The 17,884-nt window shown below is 44.9% G+C and overlaps 3 protein-coding genes across 4 annotated transcripts; 2 read left to right on the forward strand and 1 right to left on the reverse strand.

Moving 5' to 3' along the window:
• Positions 1-6,097: 6,097 nt before the first annotated feature.
• On the reverse strand, positions 6,098-7,294 carry LOC120424009 (transmembrane protein 182-like). Its single transcript, XM_039588023.2, has 2 exons — positions 7,014-7,294; positions 6,098-6,876 (listed from the first exon to the last, which is right to left on the reverse strand). Exons 1-2 carry the CDS (start codon positions 7,150-7,152, stop codon positions 6,338-6,340), a joined length of 678 nt encoding a protein of 225 aa, XP_039443957.1. The 5' UTR covers positions 7,153-7,294; the 3' UTR covers positions 6,098-6,337.
• A 60-nt stretch (positions 7,295-7,354) lies between these two features.
• On the forward strand, positions 7,355-16,009 carry LOC120424008 (very-long-chain (3R)-3-hydroxyacyl-CoA dehydratase hpo-8-like). Its single transcript, XM_052710226.1, has 4 exons — positions 7,355-7,492; positions 7,552-7,672; positions 7,734-8,222; positions 15,379-16,009. The coding sequence occupies exons 1-4, from the start codon at positions 7,416-7,418 to the stop codon at positions 15,409-15,411; spliced, it is 720 nt and encodes a 239-aa protein (XP_052566186.1). The 5' UTR covers positions 7,355-7,415; the 3' UTR covers positions 15,412-16,009.
• A 154-nt stretch (positions 16,010-16,163) lies between these two features.
• LOC120424007 (very-long-chain (3R)-3-hydroxyacyl-CoA dehydratase 2-like) lies at positions 16,164-17,884 on the forward strand. Of its 2 annotated transcripts, none has more exons than XM_039588019.2 (4): positions 16,164-16,253; positions 16,349-16,481; positions 16,543-16,663; positions 16,740-17,884. In XM_039588019.2, exons 2-4 carry the CDS (start codon positions 16,411-16,413, stop codon positions 17,244-17,246), a joined length of 699 nt encoding a protein of 232 aa, XP_039443953.1. In that variant the 5' UTR covers positions 16,164-16,253; positions 16,349-16,410; the 3' UTR covers positions 17,247-17,884. The 2 variants fall into 2 exon arrangements, with proteins under 2 accessions (XP_039443953.1, XP_039443954.1); XM_039588020.2 differs by having other exon boundaries at positions 16,235-16,253; positions 16,371-16,481.

Genomic DNA, 17,884 nt, shown 5'->3' on the forward strand with positions numbered 1-17,884 from the left:
AAGTAGCAAAGGCAGCAGCAGACACCCCTTCGCGACTCAAGTTTCGCTGAGATATCCACCTTAACGCACACGTATACTGGCGCGCGCGTGGAGTACAAAACCGGACTGACCGTGCCTTGTAGCTTGTCGTAGCCGTTACCGTTAATACAATGAAGGTACCAGACCGCGTAACCGCTCGGCGTTGTGTCAGAGTGTGGGTACTTCGCGGCAAGGTGTGTCACCTGTTCCGATGTAGTGGTATGTCCTTCCACCCCCTGCGAGGTTTCCTCGCTCATGAATGAACGCTTCTTCCCCCAATACATTCAAGTGGCTTTTAAACCATCGACCGCGTATAGGTTTCGTGTAGCACCTCTCTCTGTTGCGACAGAGTGCGTTGGATGTAAGTCAATTAAGCTGCCAACCGCAGCGACTTGAAAGACTTGAGCGAGGGTTCATCAAGCGATGAACCTTTGGTTGGATTGCTAATATATTTTTAATGGATTACTTTGTCAGTGGTCTTCAGCTTCATGAGCTCAAGCTGGCGGAAAAATTGATTAAATTAAATGTAAACTTGTAACACATGAAATTCTTTCTTTTTAGGCAAGTTATATCAAATTACTTACTGAACTAGAAACCATTTATACATATTTTTGTGAATTCTAATTTTTCATTCAATTTCAGCACTGGTTTAAATTTTAAGATCGTCAAACGCTTTTACACATGAACATTGAGGCATCAAATGAGAATACAAGCCTTGGATTCAACATTTAAAAAAGGGGTTTAAAATGCATCATACACAAGTTGAATTGTTTGACAATCATAAATTAAAAAAAAAAAACTAAATATTTATTTTCCAAAATTTTTGTCTCCCTCTCCCCCTTCAAAAATGGTCAAAAAATCGGGGGGCCAAATTTTTTTATAGATGACGAAATTTCAATGATTTGTTGAGAGCAATCAGCTAAACTCAATTTAAATTTGTTCAACATGTTTGAGTAAATTAAAAAATATTTTGAGTTTTAGTGGATGTTCGATGTTTAGTACTGCGAAATGTCTTTTTTTTGCGCAAAAAAATCGTTAAAACTTAGGTTTTTTGAAAACTAATGATTACAAACCGGCCTTTTTTCATGAAATGTTGAAACTCTGGCCTCTTATTTTTTTTTTTTTTATTTTGCATATGGGTCAGACCACCCCCTCCATTTTTGTACCCTCCCAAAAAATCGACTTTTTGCCGATTTTTGAGCAAAACCCTTTCTTCAAACGGCGATAACTCAGGAACCACAAATCTTAGAGGGTCGGTCTTAGACTCAATTTTGAAGGAAATTGGGCGTAGAATCCATTTTTGTGATCAAAATTTAGATTAAGATATGTTTTCTACCTGTATTGCGCAATTGAAAACTTTAAATAGCTGTATCTCAAAACAGCCCTATTTATTTTTTAAATTTGACCTCACCATCGTATTCCCCGGCCAATCTATCTATCTGTCTTCTATATATATAAAAAATTTCGACGGTTTTGTTCGAACGCGAATCAGTTGAACACGGAACGTCGGATCGAGGCGCTTTTTGTTGCGTTAGGTTCGTGTAAGCCCAAGGAAGGTTCTTACGCCAAAAAGTTACAACTTTGGCCACTCTGGAACCGATTCCGGAAAATCTGCAGATTGTATGGAAAAAGTTACGTAACATCAAATTTAGATCACAGGAGGCTGAAGAAGCAAAAAAGTTAAAAACGTCAACAAACGAAAAAAAAGGCAGAACGAAGTTTGTCGGGTAAGGCTTGTTTAACATGAGAATCACTTATCGACAGAAAGGAATATGTTTCGTTCCAGAGATATCGAATTTTAAAGTTTTGAGTATTTGAGATTACCTAAATTAGCTTTATTCGCCGCATCTGCTAGAAGCACTCGGGCGCACTGATCAATACCTGCTACCTGGTTATTTATTGAAATAAGATTTCATCCCAAATAATCATTAGCAAATTAGGCAAAAGTTGAATGTACACCACTGTAGGCAACTGCTGCATAATCTTAAATTTAAAAAATAGTATACGGTGAATTTGTGTGCTAGTCCACAGGACAAGCACACAACAACAGCAGGAGGACTACGCTCGCGCTCAAGGCCTACTTTCAGGGTTTTGTAATTCAATGCACTGGTACATGGCGCAACCAGTATTGCATATGGAATTCCGAGCTTTTTATTTTTTAAAAGCTGCTTCTCGGCAATGGTTTGGTTTAGTTTGAGACATGCATTGATTCTTATGTAAAATTGTTCGGGGAAAACGGGAAACAGGAATGGGTGAAAATCAGTATTTAACCATAAACTGCAAAGAAAAAATATTGGAAGGCGTTTGCGGGTTGATATTTTATTTTTAATGAATAATCTAATCTAATCTAATCTAATCTAATCTAGCACAAACGCAGCCAGTCCGATGAAAGCATGCTGGAAAGTCTTGTGATTAGATTACGCCCCAAGCACTTTTCTTGTCAATATTAATCATTGCAATACATCCGAGATCACCCGAAAATGTAATACAAAAATTAAAGCGGCCAGCCCTACTGCGTTGTGTTTACCGCAGAGAGGATTCTGTGAACGGATCACATTTCACAGAATCTACAGGGGAGGAAGGATGCGTGGACATACCGTACCAAACGCTCCTGATATTTTATTTTTAATGAATAATGAATTAAACACCCAGAAAACAAAAACTGTTATTTCTGGAAGAGAAAAGAAGGCCGTTTCATTTCTCCAGAAATACAGGATAAGTTGACAGTTTTACAACGGAATTGCAAAAAACTACTATTTCAGCACTGTTATTTTTGGTGATAAGTAGGCCATTTCGTCTCCATAGAATCAGGGAATTGAAACTCGTCTGAAAGACGTGTATCATTTTCTCATGCAAAACAGTGGCGCCGCGTGGTGGTAGCTGCCCTGTTTATTACACTGTGAAATTATCCATGGCTAATCCAAGGAACCAAAAGGTGGCAACAGAAATGTCCGTCCAAAAGAGGTGCTGCAAAAAACGTATTATTTTCGAACAAATCAGCAACAATTTACAAGTTTGATAGTCAAACTACACTTAAAAGTTAGTTTTGTTATTTGTTTTTGCAAAACCGCATGTTTTTTAACGAAAGTGCCAAAAATATTCGTAATTACCTTTTGCCTCTTGGTGGCGCTTTGTATAAGTATGTGTGTGGCCGATGTTTGCGGACGTTCACGCAGAACACAGAACAGTGAGAACTAGCGAAAATGCCTCACTTCCTTCTAATACAAGTCGCCATACTGGAATTGCTTGAAGATTCATACCCGTGATAGAATGAAGGAATCGCATTTTTTTTTGGCATTTTTTAAACTTAAAAAAAACAATATCTTAGTTTCCACGATTTGTTTTTGAAGTCAAAGTTTCACTTAAGCTAAAAATATTTTAAACTTAATCCAAACAGGTTAGAATGGATAATCAGAGTAGGAAAATGCACTTTATCCGTTTTTGAAATTGTATTGACTATTTTAAATTTTCTAAACAATTTTTTCTAAACAGAATTTATTAAATTTTAGTAAACTTCCTAAATTGAACTAAGCAAGAAGAACAACAAAATTTATTTTTTCGATGTCATTTTTTTAACTTTTCGTCTAGGTTTCAAAATTGATTGAAAAAATAATTGTAAAATTTCTTGGTTGGTAATATATTTCAATATTTATATTTTATTTCAAATTATTTTTTGGGATACTCACAAAAAAAAGTTCCATATAATAAGTGCATATTTACACAAATAAATCAGTAATTTTGAAACCATAGATCCCAAAAAGACTTGAAACTTGAAAAAATAAAGTATTTTAACGAGTTCTATTTTAACGACTGGCATGCCTAAATCCTGTGATATTTTAGCATCAATTTTTGTCAATTATGATTATATTTAGAAATTGCGTTTTTCTTCATTTGTCTATTTTATTTATTTGTGAGTTGATTTGGGGCCTTCGAGTAGGCCAGTCGATCGTCGGGTTCTCTCCGTCGCGCGCGTGTGTGAAAAAATAGAATTCCGGAAAATTCTGGAAGATTCATTGTGGGGGAAGGAGAAGTGAAACGATAAAAGAAGATTTCAGTTGATTTGGGGCCTTCGAGCTGACCAGTCGATCGTCGGGCTCTCTCGGTCGCGCGCGCGGTTGTTAAAAAACTGGACTTAACTGAAAAAATACGAACAGTCTCGCGGTGAAATTTGTTCTCGTTCGTCGTTCGATAGTAGTTTTTTGAATCGGTCAAGTTGTTAGATACAATTCGAGTTGTGTTCGTGCTAACTTTAATAATCGTAGTCGCCGTTTGGTTCTTAAACGCGAAATAATGTATTGTTTGCGAAAATTTTCGAGACATTTAATTAAATGTGTGTTGATATTATATTCTACATTGTTTCAAGTATAATCCCTTTCCATAGCACCGCCGCTCGGAAGGTTCGTCGTCGAATAGTTAGTAAAACATGCATTTTCTTTTGAAAGACTTTCTCAAAGCATCGTTGCTCAGAAAGCACGCCGGCGGGAAATTCGCGTTTGAGGAATAAATTAGTACTCGCGAGAAAGTAGTGGAAGATTCTTGAATTTATTGAAAGAAGGATTCGTGTCGTCGTGTGTATGTTGAATTTCTATAGTTGAGCTGGTTGTTCGCGGTCCAAACTGGGCAAATTCGTGGTGAAGTTTGTTGCAAAGAAGTTTACATGATAACGAATAATACGTGACTAATAATTTCATTTCGTTTTGAAAGCCCATCCCAAAGCATCGTTGCTCGGATGGCACGCCGGCGGTAAGAAGTAAAAAAACGCGAATGATAAGTCCTTCTCATAGCGTCGTAGCTCAGAAGGCAACGATTATGGTTCACATTCTGGTCATATCATCTACCAAGATGAATCCTGACCTTCCCTTTCCTTCCCCTACTAACACAATTCCCCCACTTCCCGTGATGCTTGAAGGAGATGCTGTGGATTCAACGGTCTCATGCGGTGTCAACAGGTATAGAGCGACAAACTCTGTGTCTGATGAGTCTGCAACTTCAACTATCGGACTAACATTCCTACCTTTGTTGAACTGCATCTCCTTGGGGGGGCGCCGGTATTGACTTAAAGCAGAGATCTTCAGGGGTTATACAGTGAGGATGATTAGCTCCCACTACTCATCTGTTGGTTCATTGTGTAACTTCAGCTGATCCGTCAATAACGGAGTAGCAGCTCATTGGCAGTCAACCATGCTCATGCTCATGCTCATGCTCATTTGTCTATTTTATTTATTTGTATTTCTTTCAATAAATTTTAGCTATAAATGTGTAATCCTAATTTTATACAAAATTCAACTGTTATCTCTTTTGTTAAACTTTACAGTATTTGATTTTGATTAGATTAAGTTTGAACTTGATACTTAGGAGAGAATTGGAAGACTTGGTATGTTTGAGTTAAAATTAGTTTTAAAAATTATCAATAATGTCAAAATTGGGAAATACAAAATTTTTAAAGGTTTATTAAAAATTCATTTGAAGGGGCTTGATCTTTACATTTTTACAGTCACCGGAATAACTCCGATTTTAAATATTTTTTAATTCATCGATGGATTCCTTGGAAATTGTAAAAGAAGATCACAGGATTATTTGTTGTGTGAATATATTGAGAACACATCCAAAACATTTTAATTCATTTTCAATTATATGCGAATTGCTTGGAACTAATAGGAAATCAATAAGTTGAGTATTTTGGAAACATCTTTCGAAAGACTTCCGCAAAACACTGAAGGGGAATAAAGCTACCCTAAACTTGCATCAAAATACATATTAAAAGTAGCATTTCATAGAGCAGTTCAAACATACACAGAAACACAGTCTCCTTAAAAAAAAGTGAAGCATCGACTCTTTTCGTCTTCCAAATCATATTCCTTGTCCCTTGTGCACGGTGGAACGAGTGGAACGGCCGGTAATGGAACCTGGTTCAGATGAAATTGGTTGAATTCCCAATTAAGGAAAATCATCATATATACAAGGCGAAATCCAGTCTGGAATCCGTTAAAATCACCGTCTCCAGCTAAGCAAAATTACGTTCTAAAACCAATTGAAGATTTAGGATTGTGATTATAGCTTTCGTTAAAAGCATTAAAACTTCTCTTTTGTGTTATTTAAAAACCTCTTTATTTCGTTAAAGATAAAAATTTGCATCAAAATACATTGATCGTGACCCTTACGCACGATCCGGACGGAATGTGAAGCGTTAGCTCTGTCTCTATAGCTTAGCCTAATTACCTAGGTCTAGTTTGATATTCATTCGTTCCTTCGTCGCTGAGAATTGCGCATCTCCTAGTCTAAAATCTAAAACCTAAAAAAAATACTCGCTCTCCCCCGCTTAGATATCGGTGTGCCCTCCACGGTACTTCCGCTCGTCCATGGTGTACGCGGCCATCTCGCCGTTGGCAATGTTGTTCAGCCGGCGGTAGGTGGCCCGTCGCGCCTCCACGATGAACAGGATCCCGGCCGGGAAGAGCGCAAACACGCCGACAACCCCGAGCGCGAATGCCCACCCCATGCCGTTGTGCTCCCAGTTGGGCATCCAGTCGCGGCTGTCCCCGTAACATCCGAACGTTAGGACGGCAATCAGGCCGCAGATGGCACCGACGACCATGGTCGTGCCGTTCGTCAGCAGCAGCATGATGTACCGATCGTTGTCCTTGGAGCAAACCAGGAAGAGGAGCGTCATGAGGATTCCCAGGAGGAGAAGGGTGAAGCATAGCGTAAAGAAGAACTGAACCGCTATGAAGAATCCGGGGAGGATGTAATCGTGCAGGATGTAGTACTCCTCCTCGAAGATCCACATACAGCCGGAGAAGCGAGTGTCGTAGAAGCGGTGGATGTCCTGGAAGTCGTTTAAGCAGAGTTCCCAGAGGCCTAAAAAAAGAAGGGTTCAAGTTTGTTTACGCTCGCTGACAGATCGCAGTAGCCGCGTCCCAGACTAATGGAATTCACTCGGGTGACACACCCCACCCTGGAGTCCCAACCAAAGCTCAGCAAGCCCCGAAACCTACCCAGATTGTGAAACTTGGGATTCTCTAGCCGGCCGTCGGTCTGCAGCCAGTACGGGGACACGAACGCGATCAGGATAAAGAGGAACGCGACCGCCGTAAAGCCGACGGCAAATTTGCCAGTCCTGGTGCTCGCTCCCATCTTGACGTGACTTCGGATTTCGACTGACTGCGTGAGTAAGCTGAACGCGTTCGGCGAATGAACGCTGTGGGTTCATTTCGAAACGTCAACGTTGGCAGCCCTGTCATGTTTTGGTTGTGTTGTTTTTGTTATGCAAGTTCGTTCACTATTTTAAAGCCGGCGAACGATTTCGTTCGAAGGAGGAAAAGTGCTCTCATTAAGTATTCATAAATTAAACTGCAAATCATTTTTATTCGTTCGTACTGCAGAGTGCACTCGCCATCATGGCTGATCGAAACAAGGAGCAAAGTGCGGCTGTCAAGCTGTACTTGATCCTCTACAACTTAGCGCAGTTTCTCGGGTAATTTCGCGAGGCAACCCTTCAAAATCAACTCAACTAAAACAAGCTTGTTTTTGCAGGTGGTTCTACATCTTCGTCCAGTTTGTGCTGCACTTCTTCGTCGAAGGCAAACCCAGCGAAGCCCTGTGGACTCGAGTCGGTTCGGCGGTGTACTTTTTCCAGGTGATTTCATTCCTCGAGGTGAGCGCTCGACTGAACTTTGAACCCCGATAAATCACTAACGCAATCTAATCTCACACAGTTCTTCCACGCGCTGTTCCGGCTCGTCCCGAGCAATGCACTCATCACGCTGGCGCAAGTCTTTGGCCGCAGCATGGTGGTGGTGGCGGCCATCGATGCGACCCCCACCGGCAAGCTGTCCCCGGGCGTTCCGCTGTGCGTGTTCTGCTGGAGCCTGGCGGAAACCATCCGGTACAGCTACTACCTGATGCATCTGGCGCTGGCGCGGGTTCCGCGCTCGATGACCTGGCTCCGCTACACCATGTTCATTCCACTGTACCCGGGCGGATTTATCGGCGAGCTGCTGAGCGTTTACTGGGCCCAGGACTACATCGGCCGGACGGACATGTGGAGCGTGGCGATGCCTAATCGCTACAATTTTACCTTTTCCTTCTACTACTTCACCTGGATCATGGCGCTCGGCTATCTGCCGCTCTTTCCGCAGATGTACCTGCACATGTTTGGCCAGCGGAGGAAGGCACTTGGTGGCGGTGCCGAACGTCACGCCAAGGTCAAGTGACTGCTGCCGCTGAGCGGCGAGGATTTGCGGGGGCGATTGATTAACACTCAAACGCTCGGGTAGTCATTTGACCCCTATTTTTTTTCTTAAAAATCTCATAACTTTTGGTAGAATTTACCAAATTGGATGCTTCCGGTTGCAAAAGATCCAGATTTGTCTATATTTTGAACTGTCAGATGGGGGACAAATATGGTCCACTTTTACCGGAGATATTCCGGATTCCGTTGGGGTACCTCGGCCATCCTATTTGGGGTTTTGGTCAATACAACAAAATCCATTTCACAGAAAAATGCCGGAAATGATGCAAAACTTCAAGGCATCCTTCTAATACATCATCCAGCAAAAATAATTGACATGGTTAAGTCATACGGTGCACTGGAACCGCTTCCATCTGGGCACCAATCGACATCAGCTCAGTGAACCGTTTTCGGTTGGAACCTGTTTCGGTGCCCGAAGGTCTTGGCCATGCCATGTGTCTATGCAGGATGATGTATTAGAATGATGCCTTGAAGTTTTGCATCATTTCCGGCATTTTTCTGTGCAATGGTTTTTGTTCTATTGACCAAAACTCCAAATAGGAGGGTCGAGGTACCCCAACGGAATCCGGAATATCTCCGGTAAAAGTGGACCATATTTGTCCCCCATCTGACAGTTCAAAATATAGACAAATCTGGATCTTTTGCAACCGGAAGCATCCAATTTGGTCAATTCTACCAAAAGTTATGAGATTTTTAAGAAAAAAAAGGTGAAGGTGGTTATGTTACACATGACCAGTATGACAAAGAACTTTGCAAGATGATTGTTGAAATTTTCGATTAGAATGTCCGGTCCAAATTCCCCCCTTATAATAACCGTCCTATCGAACTAAGGGGACGGAAATGCAAGTGGAGCTGAAATAGAAATCGAAGTGAAATCAATTTACTTTCCTTCACCACTCGAAAGTTACCAAGATGCGGGAATGTTTTTGCAAGGCTGTTGCAAGCAATCGGCGGCAGTAAAGGAAATTTGAACAGCAGACATTAAAAACTACCCTTTACAGGGCTCTTAATGATTACGAGATAGTTATTCTAAATTTCCAGAAACAGATTTTCACAGTGGCACAAAAAAATGTGCATTGCAGTAGTCTATTTATTACTTCCTGCCTAATAAGCAATATATTTTAACTGCTTAGCATTAGCATATTTTAACTGCTTAATTTCAGATAATGGCCAAATGCAACTTTTTATGTCCAGTATCAAAAATCATTAAGTTTGATACCCATATTGCCCCAACTCTTACGGTCCGGCAAATGTCCCCTCATCGGAACATCCCCGGGGCCTCCGGCCACTTCGGATTGTGGCCACTACTGCCAAAATGTCAAATTTCATGTCCGGTATCAAAAACCATTAGGTTTGATACCCATATTGCCCCAACTCTTACGGTCCAGCAAATGTCCCCCCATCGGAACATCCGCGGGGCCTCCGGCCACTCCGGATTGTGGCCACTACTGCCGAAATGTCAAATTTAATGTCCGGTATCAAAACCCATTAGGTTTGATACCCATATTGCCCCAACTCTTACGGTTCGGCAAATGTCCCCCCATCGGAACATCCGCGGGGTCTCCGGCCACTCCGGATTGTGGCCACTACTGCCGAAATGTCAAATTTAATGTCCGGTATCAAAAACCATTAGGTTTGATACCCATATTGCCCCAACTCTTACGGTTCGGCAAATGTCCCCCCATCGGAACATCCGCGGGGTCTCCGGCCACTCCGGATTGTGGCCACTACTGCCAAAATGTCAAATTTCATGTCCGGTATCAAAAACCATTAGGTTTGATACCCATATTGCCCCAACTCTTACGGTTCGGCAAATGTCCCCCCATCGGAACATCCGCGGGGTCTCCGGCCACTCCGGATTGTGGCCACTACTGCCAAAATGTCAAATTTCATGTCCGGTATCAAAAACCATTAGGTTTGATACCCATATTGCCCCAACTCTTACGGTCCAGCAAATGTCCCCCCATCGGAACATCCGCGGGGCCTCCGGCCACTCCGGATTGTGGCCACTACTGCCGAAATGTCAAATTTCATGTTCAGTATCAAATACCATAAAGTTTGATACCCATATTGCCCCAACTCTTACGGTTCGGCAAATGTCCCCCCATTGGAACATCCGCGGGGCCTCCGGCCACTCCGGATTGTGGCCACTACTGCCGAAATGTAAAATTTCATGCCCAGTATCAAAAACCATAAAGTTTGATACCCATATTGCCCCAACTCTTACGGTCCGGCAAATGTCCCCCCATCGGAACATCCGCGGGGCCTCCGGCCACTCCGGATTGTGGCCACTACTGCCGAAATGTAAAATTTCATATCCAGTATCAAAAACCATAAAGTTTGATACCCATATTGCCCCAACTCTTACGGTCCGGCAAATGTCCCCCCATCGGAACATCCGCGGGGCCTCCGGCCACTCCGGATTGTGGCCACTACTGCCGAAATGTAAAATTTCATGCCCAGTATCAAAAACCATAAAGTTTGATACCCATATTGCCCCAACTCTTACGGTCCGGCAAATGTCCCCCCATCGGAACATCCGCGGGGCCTCCGGCCACTCCGGATTGTGGCCACTACTGCCGAAATGTAAAATTTCATATCCAGTATCAAAAACCATAAAGTTTGATACCCATATTGCCCCAACTCTTACGGTCCGGCAAATGTCCCCCCATCGGAACATCCGCGGGGCCTCCGGCCCCTCCGGATTGTGACCACTACTGCCGAAATGTCAAATTTCATATCCAGTATCAAAAACCATAAAGTTTGATACCCATATTGCCCCAACTCTTACGGTCCGGCAAATGTCCCCCCATCGGAACATCCGCGGGGCCTCCGGCCACTCCGGATTGTGGCCACTACTGCCGAAATGTCAAATTTCATGTTCAGTATCAAATACCATAAAGTTTGATACCCATATTGCCCCAACTCTTACGGTTCGGCAAATGTCCCCCCATTGGAACATCCGCGGGGCCTCCGGCCACTCCGGATTGTGGCCACTACTGCCGAAATGTAAAATTTCATGCCCAGTATCAAAAACCATAAAGTTTGATACCCATATTGCCCCAACTCTTACGGTCCGGCAAATGTCCCCCCATCGGAACATCCGCGGGGCCTCCGGCCACTCCGGATTGTGGCCACTACTGCCGAAATATCAAATTTAATGTCCGGTATCAAAAACCATTAGGTTTGATACCCATATTGCCCCAACTCTTACGGTTCGGCAAATGTCCCCCCATCGGAACATCCGCGGGGTCTCCGGCCACTCCGGATTGTGGCCACTACTGCCAAAATGTCAAATTTCATGTCCGGTATCAAAAACCATTAGGTTTGATACCCATATTGCCCCAACTCTTACGGTTCGGCAAATGTCCCCCCATCGGAACATCCGCGGGGCCTCCGGCCACTCCGGATTGTGGCCACTACTGCCGAAATGTAAAATTTCATGCCCAGTATCAAAAACCATAAAGTTTGATACCCATATTGCCCCAACTCTTACGGTCCGGCAAATGTCCCCCCATCGGAACATCCGCGGGGCCTCCGGCCACTCCGGATTGTGGCCACTACTGCCGAATTGTCAAATTTCATGTTCAGTATCAAATACCATAAAGTTTGATACCCATATTGCCCCAACTCTTACGGTCCGGCAAATGTCCCCCCATCGGAACATCCGCGGGGCCTCCGGCCACTCCGGATTGTGGCCACTACTGCCGAAATGTCAAATTTCATGTTCAGTATCAAATACCATAAAGTTTGATACCCATATTGCCCCAACTCTTACGGTTCGGCAAATGTCCCCCCATTGGAACATCCGCGGGGCCTCCGGCCACTCCGGATTGTGGCCACTACTGCCGAAATGTAAAATTTCATGCCCAGTATCAAAAACCATAAAGTTTGATACCCATATTGCCCCAACTCTTACGGTCCGGCAAATGTCCCCCCATCGGAACATCCGCGGGGCCTCCGGCCACTCCGGATTGTGGCCACTACTGCCGAAATGTCAAATTTCATGCCCAGTATCAAAAACCATAAAGTTTGATACCCATATTGCCCCAACTCTTACGGTCCGGCAAATGTCCCCCCATCGGAACATCCGCGGGGCCTCCGGCCACTCCGGATTGTGGCCACTACTGCCGAAATATCAAATTTCATGTCCGGTATCAAAAACCATTAAGTTTGATACCCATATTGCCCCAACTCTTGCGGTCCGGCAAATGTCCCCCCATCGGAACATCCGCGGGGCCTCCGGCCACTCCGGATTGTGGCCACTACTGCCGAAATATCAAATTTAATGTCCGGTATCAAAAACCATTAGGTTTGATACCCATATTGCCCCAACTCTTACGGTTCGGCAAATGTCCCCCCATCGGAACATCCGCGGGGTCTCCGGCCACTCCGGATTGTGGCCACTACTGCCAAAATGTCAAATTTCATGTCCGGTATCAAAAACCATTAGGTTTGATACCCATATTGCCCCAACTCTTACGGTCCAGCAAATGTCCCCCCATCGGAACATCGGCGGGGCCTCCGGCCACTCCGGATTGTGGCCACTACTGCCGAAATGTCAAATTTCATGTTCAGTATCAAATACCATAAAGTTTGATACCCATATTGCCCCAACTCTTACGGTTCAGCAAATGTCCCCCCATTGGAACATCCGCGGGGCCTCCGGCCACTCCGGATTGTGGCCACTACTGCCGAAATGTAAAATTTCATGCCCAGTATCAAAAACCATAAAGTTTGATACCCATATTGCCCCAACTCTTACGGTCCGGCAAATGTCCCCCCATCGGAACATCCGCGGGGCCTCCGGCCACTCCGGATTGTGGCCACTACTGCCGAAATGTCAAATTTCATGCCCAGTATCAAATACCATAAAGTTTGATACCCATATTGCCCCAACTCTTACGGTCCGGCAAATGTCCCCCCATCGGAACATCCGCGGGGCCTCCGGCCACTCCGGATTGTGGCCACTACTGCCGAAATATCAAATTTCATGTCCGGTATCAAAAACCATTAAGTTTGATACCCATATTGCCCCAACTCTTACGGTCCGGCAAATGTCCCCCCATCGGAACATCCGCGGGGCCTCCGGCCACTCCGGATTGTGACCACTACTGCCGAAATGTCAAATTTCATATCCAGTATCAAAAACCATAAAGTTTGATACCCATATTGCCCCAACTCTTACGGTCCGGCAAATGTCCCCTCATCGGAACATCCGCGGGGCCTCCGGCCACTCCGGATTGTACCCACTACTGCCGAAATGTCAAATTTCATATCCAGTATCAAAAACCATAAAGTTTGATACCCATATTGCCCCAACTCTTACGGTCCGGCAAATGTCCCCCCATCGGAACATCCGCGGGGTCTCCGGCCACTCCGGATTGTGGCCACTACTGCCGAAATGTCAAATTTCATATCCAGTATCAAAAACCATAAAGTTTGATACCCATATTGCCCCAACTCTTACGGTCCGGCAAATGTCCCCCCATCGGAACATCCGCGGGGCCTCCGGCCACTCCGGATTGTACCCACTACTGCCGAAATGTCAAATTTCATATCCAGTATCAAAAACCATAAAGTTTGATACCCATATTGCCCCAACTCTTACGGTCCGGCAAATGTCCCCCCATCGGAACATCCGCGGGGTCTCCGGCCACTCCGGATTGTGGCCACTACTGCCGAAATGTCAAATTTCATATCCAGTATCAAAAACCATAAAGTTTGATACCCATATTGCCCCAACTCTTACGGTCCGGCAAATGTCCCCCCATCGGAACATCCGCGGGGCCTCCGGCCACTCCGGATTGTGGCCACTACTGCCGAAATGTAAAATTTCATATCCAGTATCAAAAACCATAAAGTTTGATACCCATATTGCCCCAACTCTTACGGTCCGGCAAATGTCCCCCCATCGGAACATCCGCGGGGCCTCCGGCCACTCCGGATTGTGGCCACTACTGCCGAAATGTAAAATTTCATATCCAGTATCAAAAACCATAAAGTTTGATACCCATATTGCCCCAACTCTTACGGTCCGGCAAATGTCCCCCCATCGGAACATCCGCGGGGTCTCCGGCCACTCCGGATTGTGGCCACTACTGCCGAAATGTCAAATTTCATATCCAGTATCAAAAACCATAAAGTTTGATACCCATATTGCCCCAACTCTTACGGTCCGGCAAATGTCCCCCCATCGGAACATCCGCGGGGCCTCCGGCCACTCCGGATTGTACCCACTACTGCCGAAATGTCAAATTTCATATCCAGTATCAAAATCCCTAAAGTTTGATACCCATATTGCCCCAACTCTTACGGTCCGGCAAATGTCCCCCCATCGGAACATCCGCGGGGCCTCCGGCCACTCCGGATTGTACCCACTACTGCCGAAATGTCAAATTTCATATCCAGTATCAAAAACCATAAAGTTTGATACCCATATTGCCCCAACTCTTACGGTCCGGCAAATGTCCCCCCATCGGAACAACCGCGGGGCCTCCGGCCACTCCAGGTGGTGGCAAGTTCCAATGATCGACTCACGCGACCGGCATGTCTTAGCTGGTCCTTGCCTCCAAGCCATCTGCTCCCGGACCTCCAGGCCGTCTGCTACCGGGCCACCAGGCCATCTGCTTCTGATGTGTCCTCGTCGTCGTCCAGCAATAGAATGAATTTTCGGGACCGACCGAGCCGAGTTTTGTTGGCTCGTCGACGATCCGAAAATTATGAGGTGGAGTGGGGGAGATTTTAGATACATCAATCTCACGTCTCTCGATCGACTGATTGGGAAACGTTCGTTCATCCAACCAGCGTGCACCAAAAAGAGGGGAAATTTGCCGAGAGGGGAATTCGTCACGTAACGTTTTCGCTTCGCGAAAATTTTGGATTGACACCACGTATAGAAACCTTAGGACAAAGTTCTTTGTCAAAATAGGGGTCAAATGACTACCCGAGCGTTTGAGTGTTAATGTTTGAATAATACGCTTTTGGTTTGAAATTGGTCGGTGTCATTTGTGCCGAAAATCCTGGATTGACATGCATTGTTGTCAAAATGACTCAATGGATTGAGTGTGCTACAAAATAACATAATTCTTACTATTTCTTTGTTGCAGGATCGACATCCGAGTGTATCGTCTGGTTACTGAAGCTTAGCCACAATTTCCAAAGAAAGACAAGCAGATAACAGCAGATAAAACGAATCCTTGTACCCAAAATACAAATATACAAATCATGATACCGAAAACATTACCGATGAAAGAAAGATGCAAAGCATACAATGAAGCTGCCCAAAAACAACTAGTTGATGTGACGACTGAAGCAATCTAGTAACCACTGCGTGTCAACAACATTGAGTTATGTCATAAGTCGGATAAACCTAGAAGATATCGGATGTTTTTGCTCAACCACAAGGAGGTTATGGGTCCGGCAACGGTAAAGATGTCCGATAGTAACATCAGAATCGAGCGGCTGGTGGGAAGCTGCCTCACAAAAGATCAAGTAATCACAGAGTATCAACAATGCCGTTGTGTCATTAGGGAAATAAACCTAGAAATTATCAGACGTCTTTCTTAACCACCAAGAGGTTATGAGCTAAACTGCGAGTGAAAATGTTCCATCGTAACTTCGGAATCAAGCACCTGGCCGGAAGACCTGTGTGATTTGCAGGTTTGTCGTTTAAGCACATCTCGAAGTCGAAGACTATGAGGTACTTGAACGTGAAGTCAGTGATTGGGATATAAAGCATTTGGTTACGCCTGAAGGTATACACCAAAATTGCTGTTTCTGATAACTGTTGTCTAAATGAACTCTTTCAAGTTCATCCTCACATTTTTGACAGCTTTCCTTTATCATTTTCTCCACTTGCCACACTCACAACTTTCCCCCCGTCTGTCTGCGCTTCTCCCTTTCTTATTTACATTTCAAATGAACCCCTGACTGGTTCCTCTGATTGCTGCTGTTGTTGCCCCTGTCCCGACCACATTCAGTAGTAAGTGTTTTGTGTGCACGCAAGCAGAATTGCTCGTCGTCGCCTACTATTCTCTACGACCACTTTGGAGTTACGTTGCACATTTTCCGTATTAGGGTTTTTTTGTCCACCCGACAGGGTCAAAAGCCGTCTCGCTATTACGTAACGCTATCCGGAAATGGCCCCCAAGGAACCGTCCGCGCTGACCAAGCTGTACCTGATCCTGTACAACGGCGCACAGGTTGCGGGGTGAGTTTGGCGACATCGCTTTAGATTTGCTTGATGGTCATTCATTGGGGGGTTTCCGTAGATGGTCGTACATGCTGTACCAGCTGGTCGGGTACTACACGTTCGACAAGGGCAGCGGCAAGACCCTGTGGGAGTACCTGGGCACGACCGTGCAAATCTTCCAAAATGCCGCAGTGCTTGAGGTGAGAGCGTAAACTTTCTCTTTTTTACAACTGTGCGTAATGGTTCATCACCCTCTTCTTCTCCTCTTTCGGGCAGATTCTCCACGCAGCGACCCGCATCGTTCCGTCCAATCCGGTCATCACCACCTTCCAGGTGCTCTCCCGCGTGATGGTGGTGTGCGGCGTCGTGATGGCCACCCCCACCGGCAAGACCTCCCCGGGACTCCCGCTAGCCCTGCTGGCCTGGTCCGTCACCGAGATCATCCGGTACGGCTATTACGCGCTCAACCTGGTCGACGCCGTGCCCAAGCTGCTCGTGTTCCTCCGCTACACGACCTTCATCGCGCTCTACCCGATCGGGGTGACCGGCGAGCTGCTCTGCTTCTACTGGGCCCAGAGCTTCGTGCGCGAGTCCAAACAGTGGAGCATCGAAATGCCCAACGCGGCCAACTTTACCTTCTCCTACTTTTACTTCCTGTGGACCGTGATGGCGCTGTACATTCCGCTCTTCCCCCAGATGTACCTGCACATGTTCGCCCAGCGGCGGAAGATCCTCGGAGGTGGCGGCGCCAAGAAGGACACCGACAAGCAGAAGGTCAAATAATCGCACACAGGCGCGAACATTCCCAGATTTCAATGTCGGTTCAGGGGTTCCAAAAGGTTAAGGGTTACACTTCATTATTGTTTGCTCAAATGTTTCTAACCTTGCAGTGAGGAGGTTGCTTTATTTATTCTCAAACGCATGACTCTGACGTTACTTCGTCACACTTCAATAAAAACAACGTTCGTCCAGAGAAAAACAAACTTAAACCTAACTTTTTATTCATTTCTCACCATGCTTATTGCACCGAAGGAGCGAAAAAAAATCAAATACGCTTAAATGGAGAAGGTTCCCCCGAAGGTCAACTTGCGGTTAGTTGGTTGGTTGAAGAAATTTGAATTAGATTAACCTGGCCCCACTCGCTCCCCTCTTTTTCTTTTGGCATATCCGCACCTTTTCAGCAAAATTTTCTTTTCCCTCCCCTTCTAATAGATAGCGAACTCGGCGGATGAAAACGAAAATCACGACATTGGCGAAGTGAAGGTTCAAACTGAGCTGTAGTTTTGGTAAATTAAGTTAGGATAAGTTTTTAACTCTAATCTAGATTTGAATAGAGATTTTTAATTTAATTTATCAACGGTTAATTGTATTACAAATATAGAAAATCAATCTTGAATAAATAGCAATTGAATTTTAAGTTA

This window comes from Culex pipiens, chromosome 3 (assembly GCF_016801865.2).
Source record: "Culex pipiens pallens isolate TS chromosome 3, TS_CPP_V2, whole genome shotgun sequence".
NCBI classification, from domain to species: Eukaryota; Metazoa; Arthropoda; class Insecta; order Diptera; family Culicidae; genus Culex; species Culex pipiens.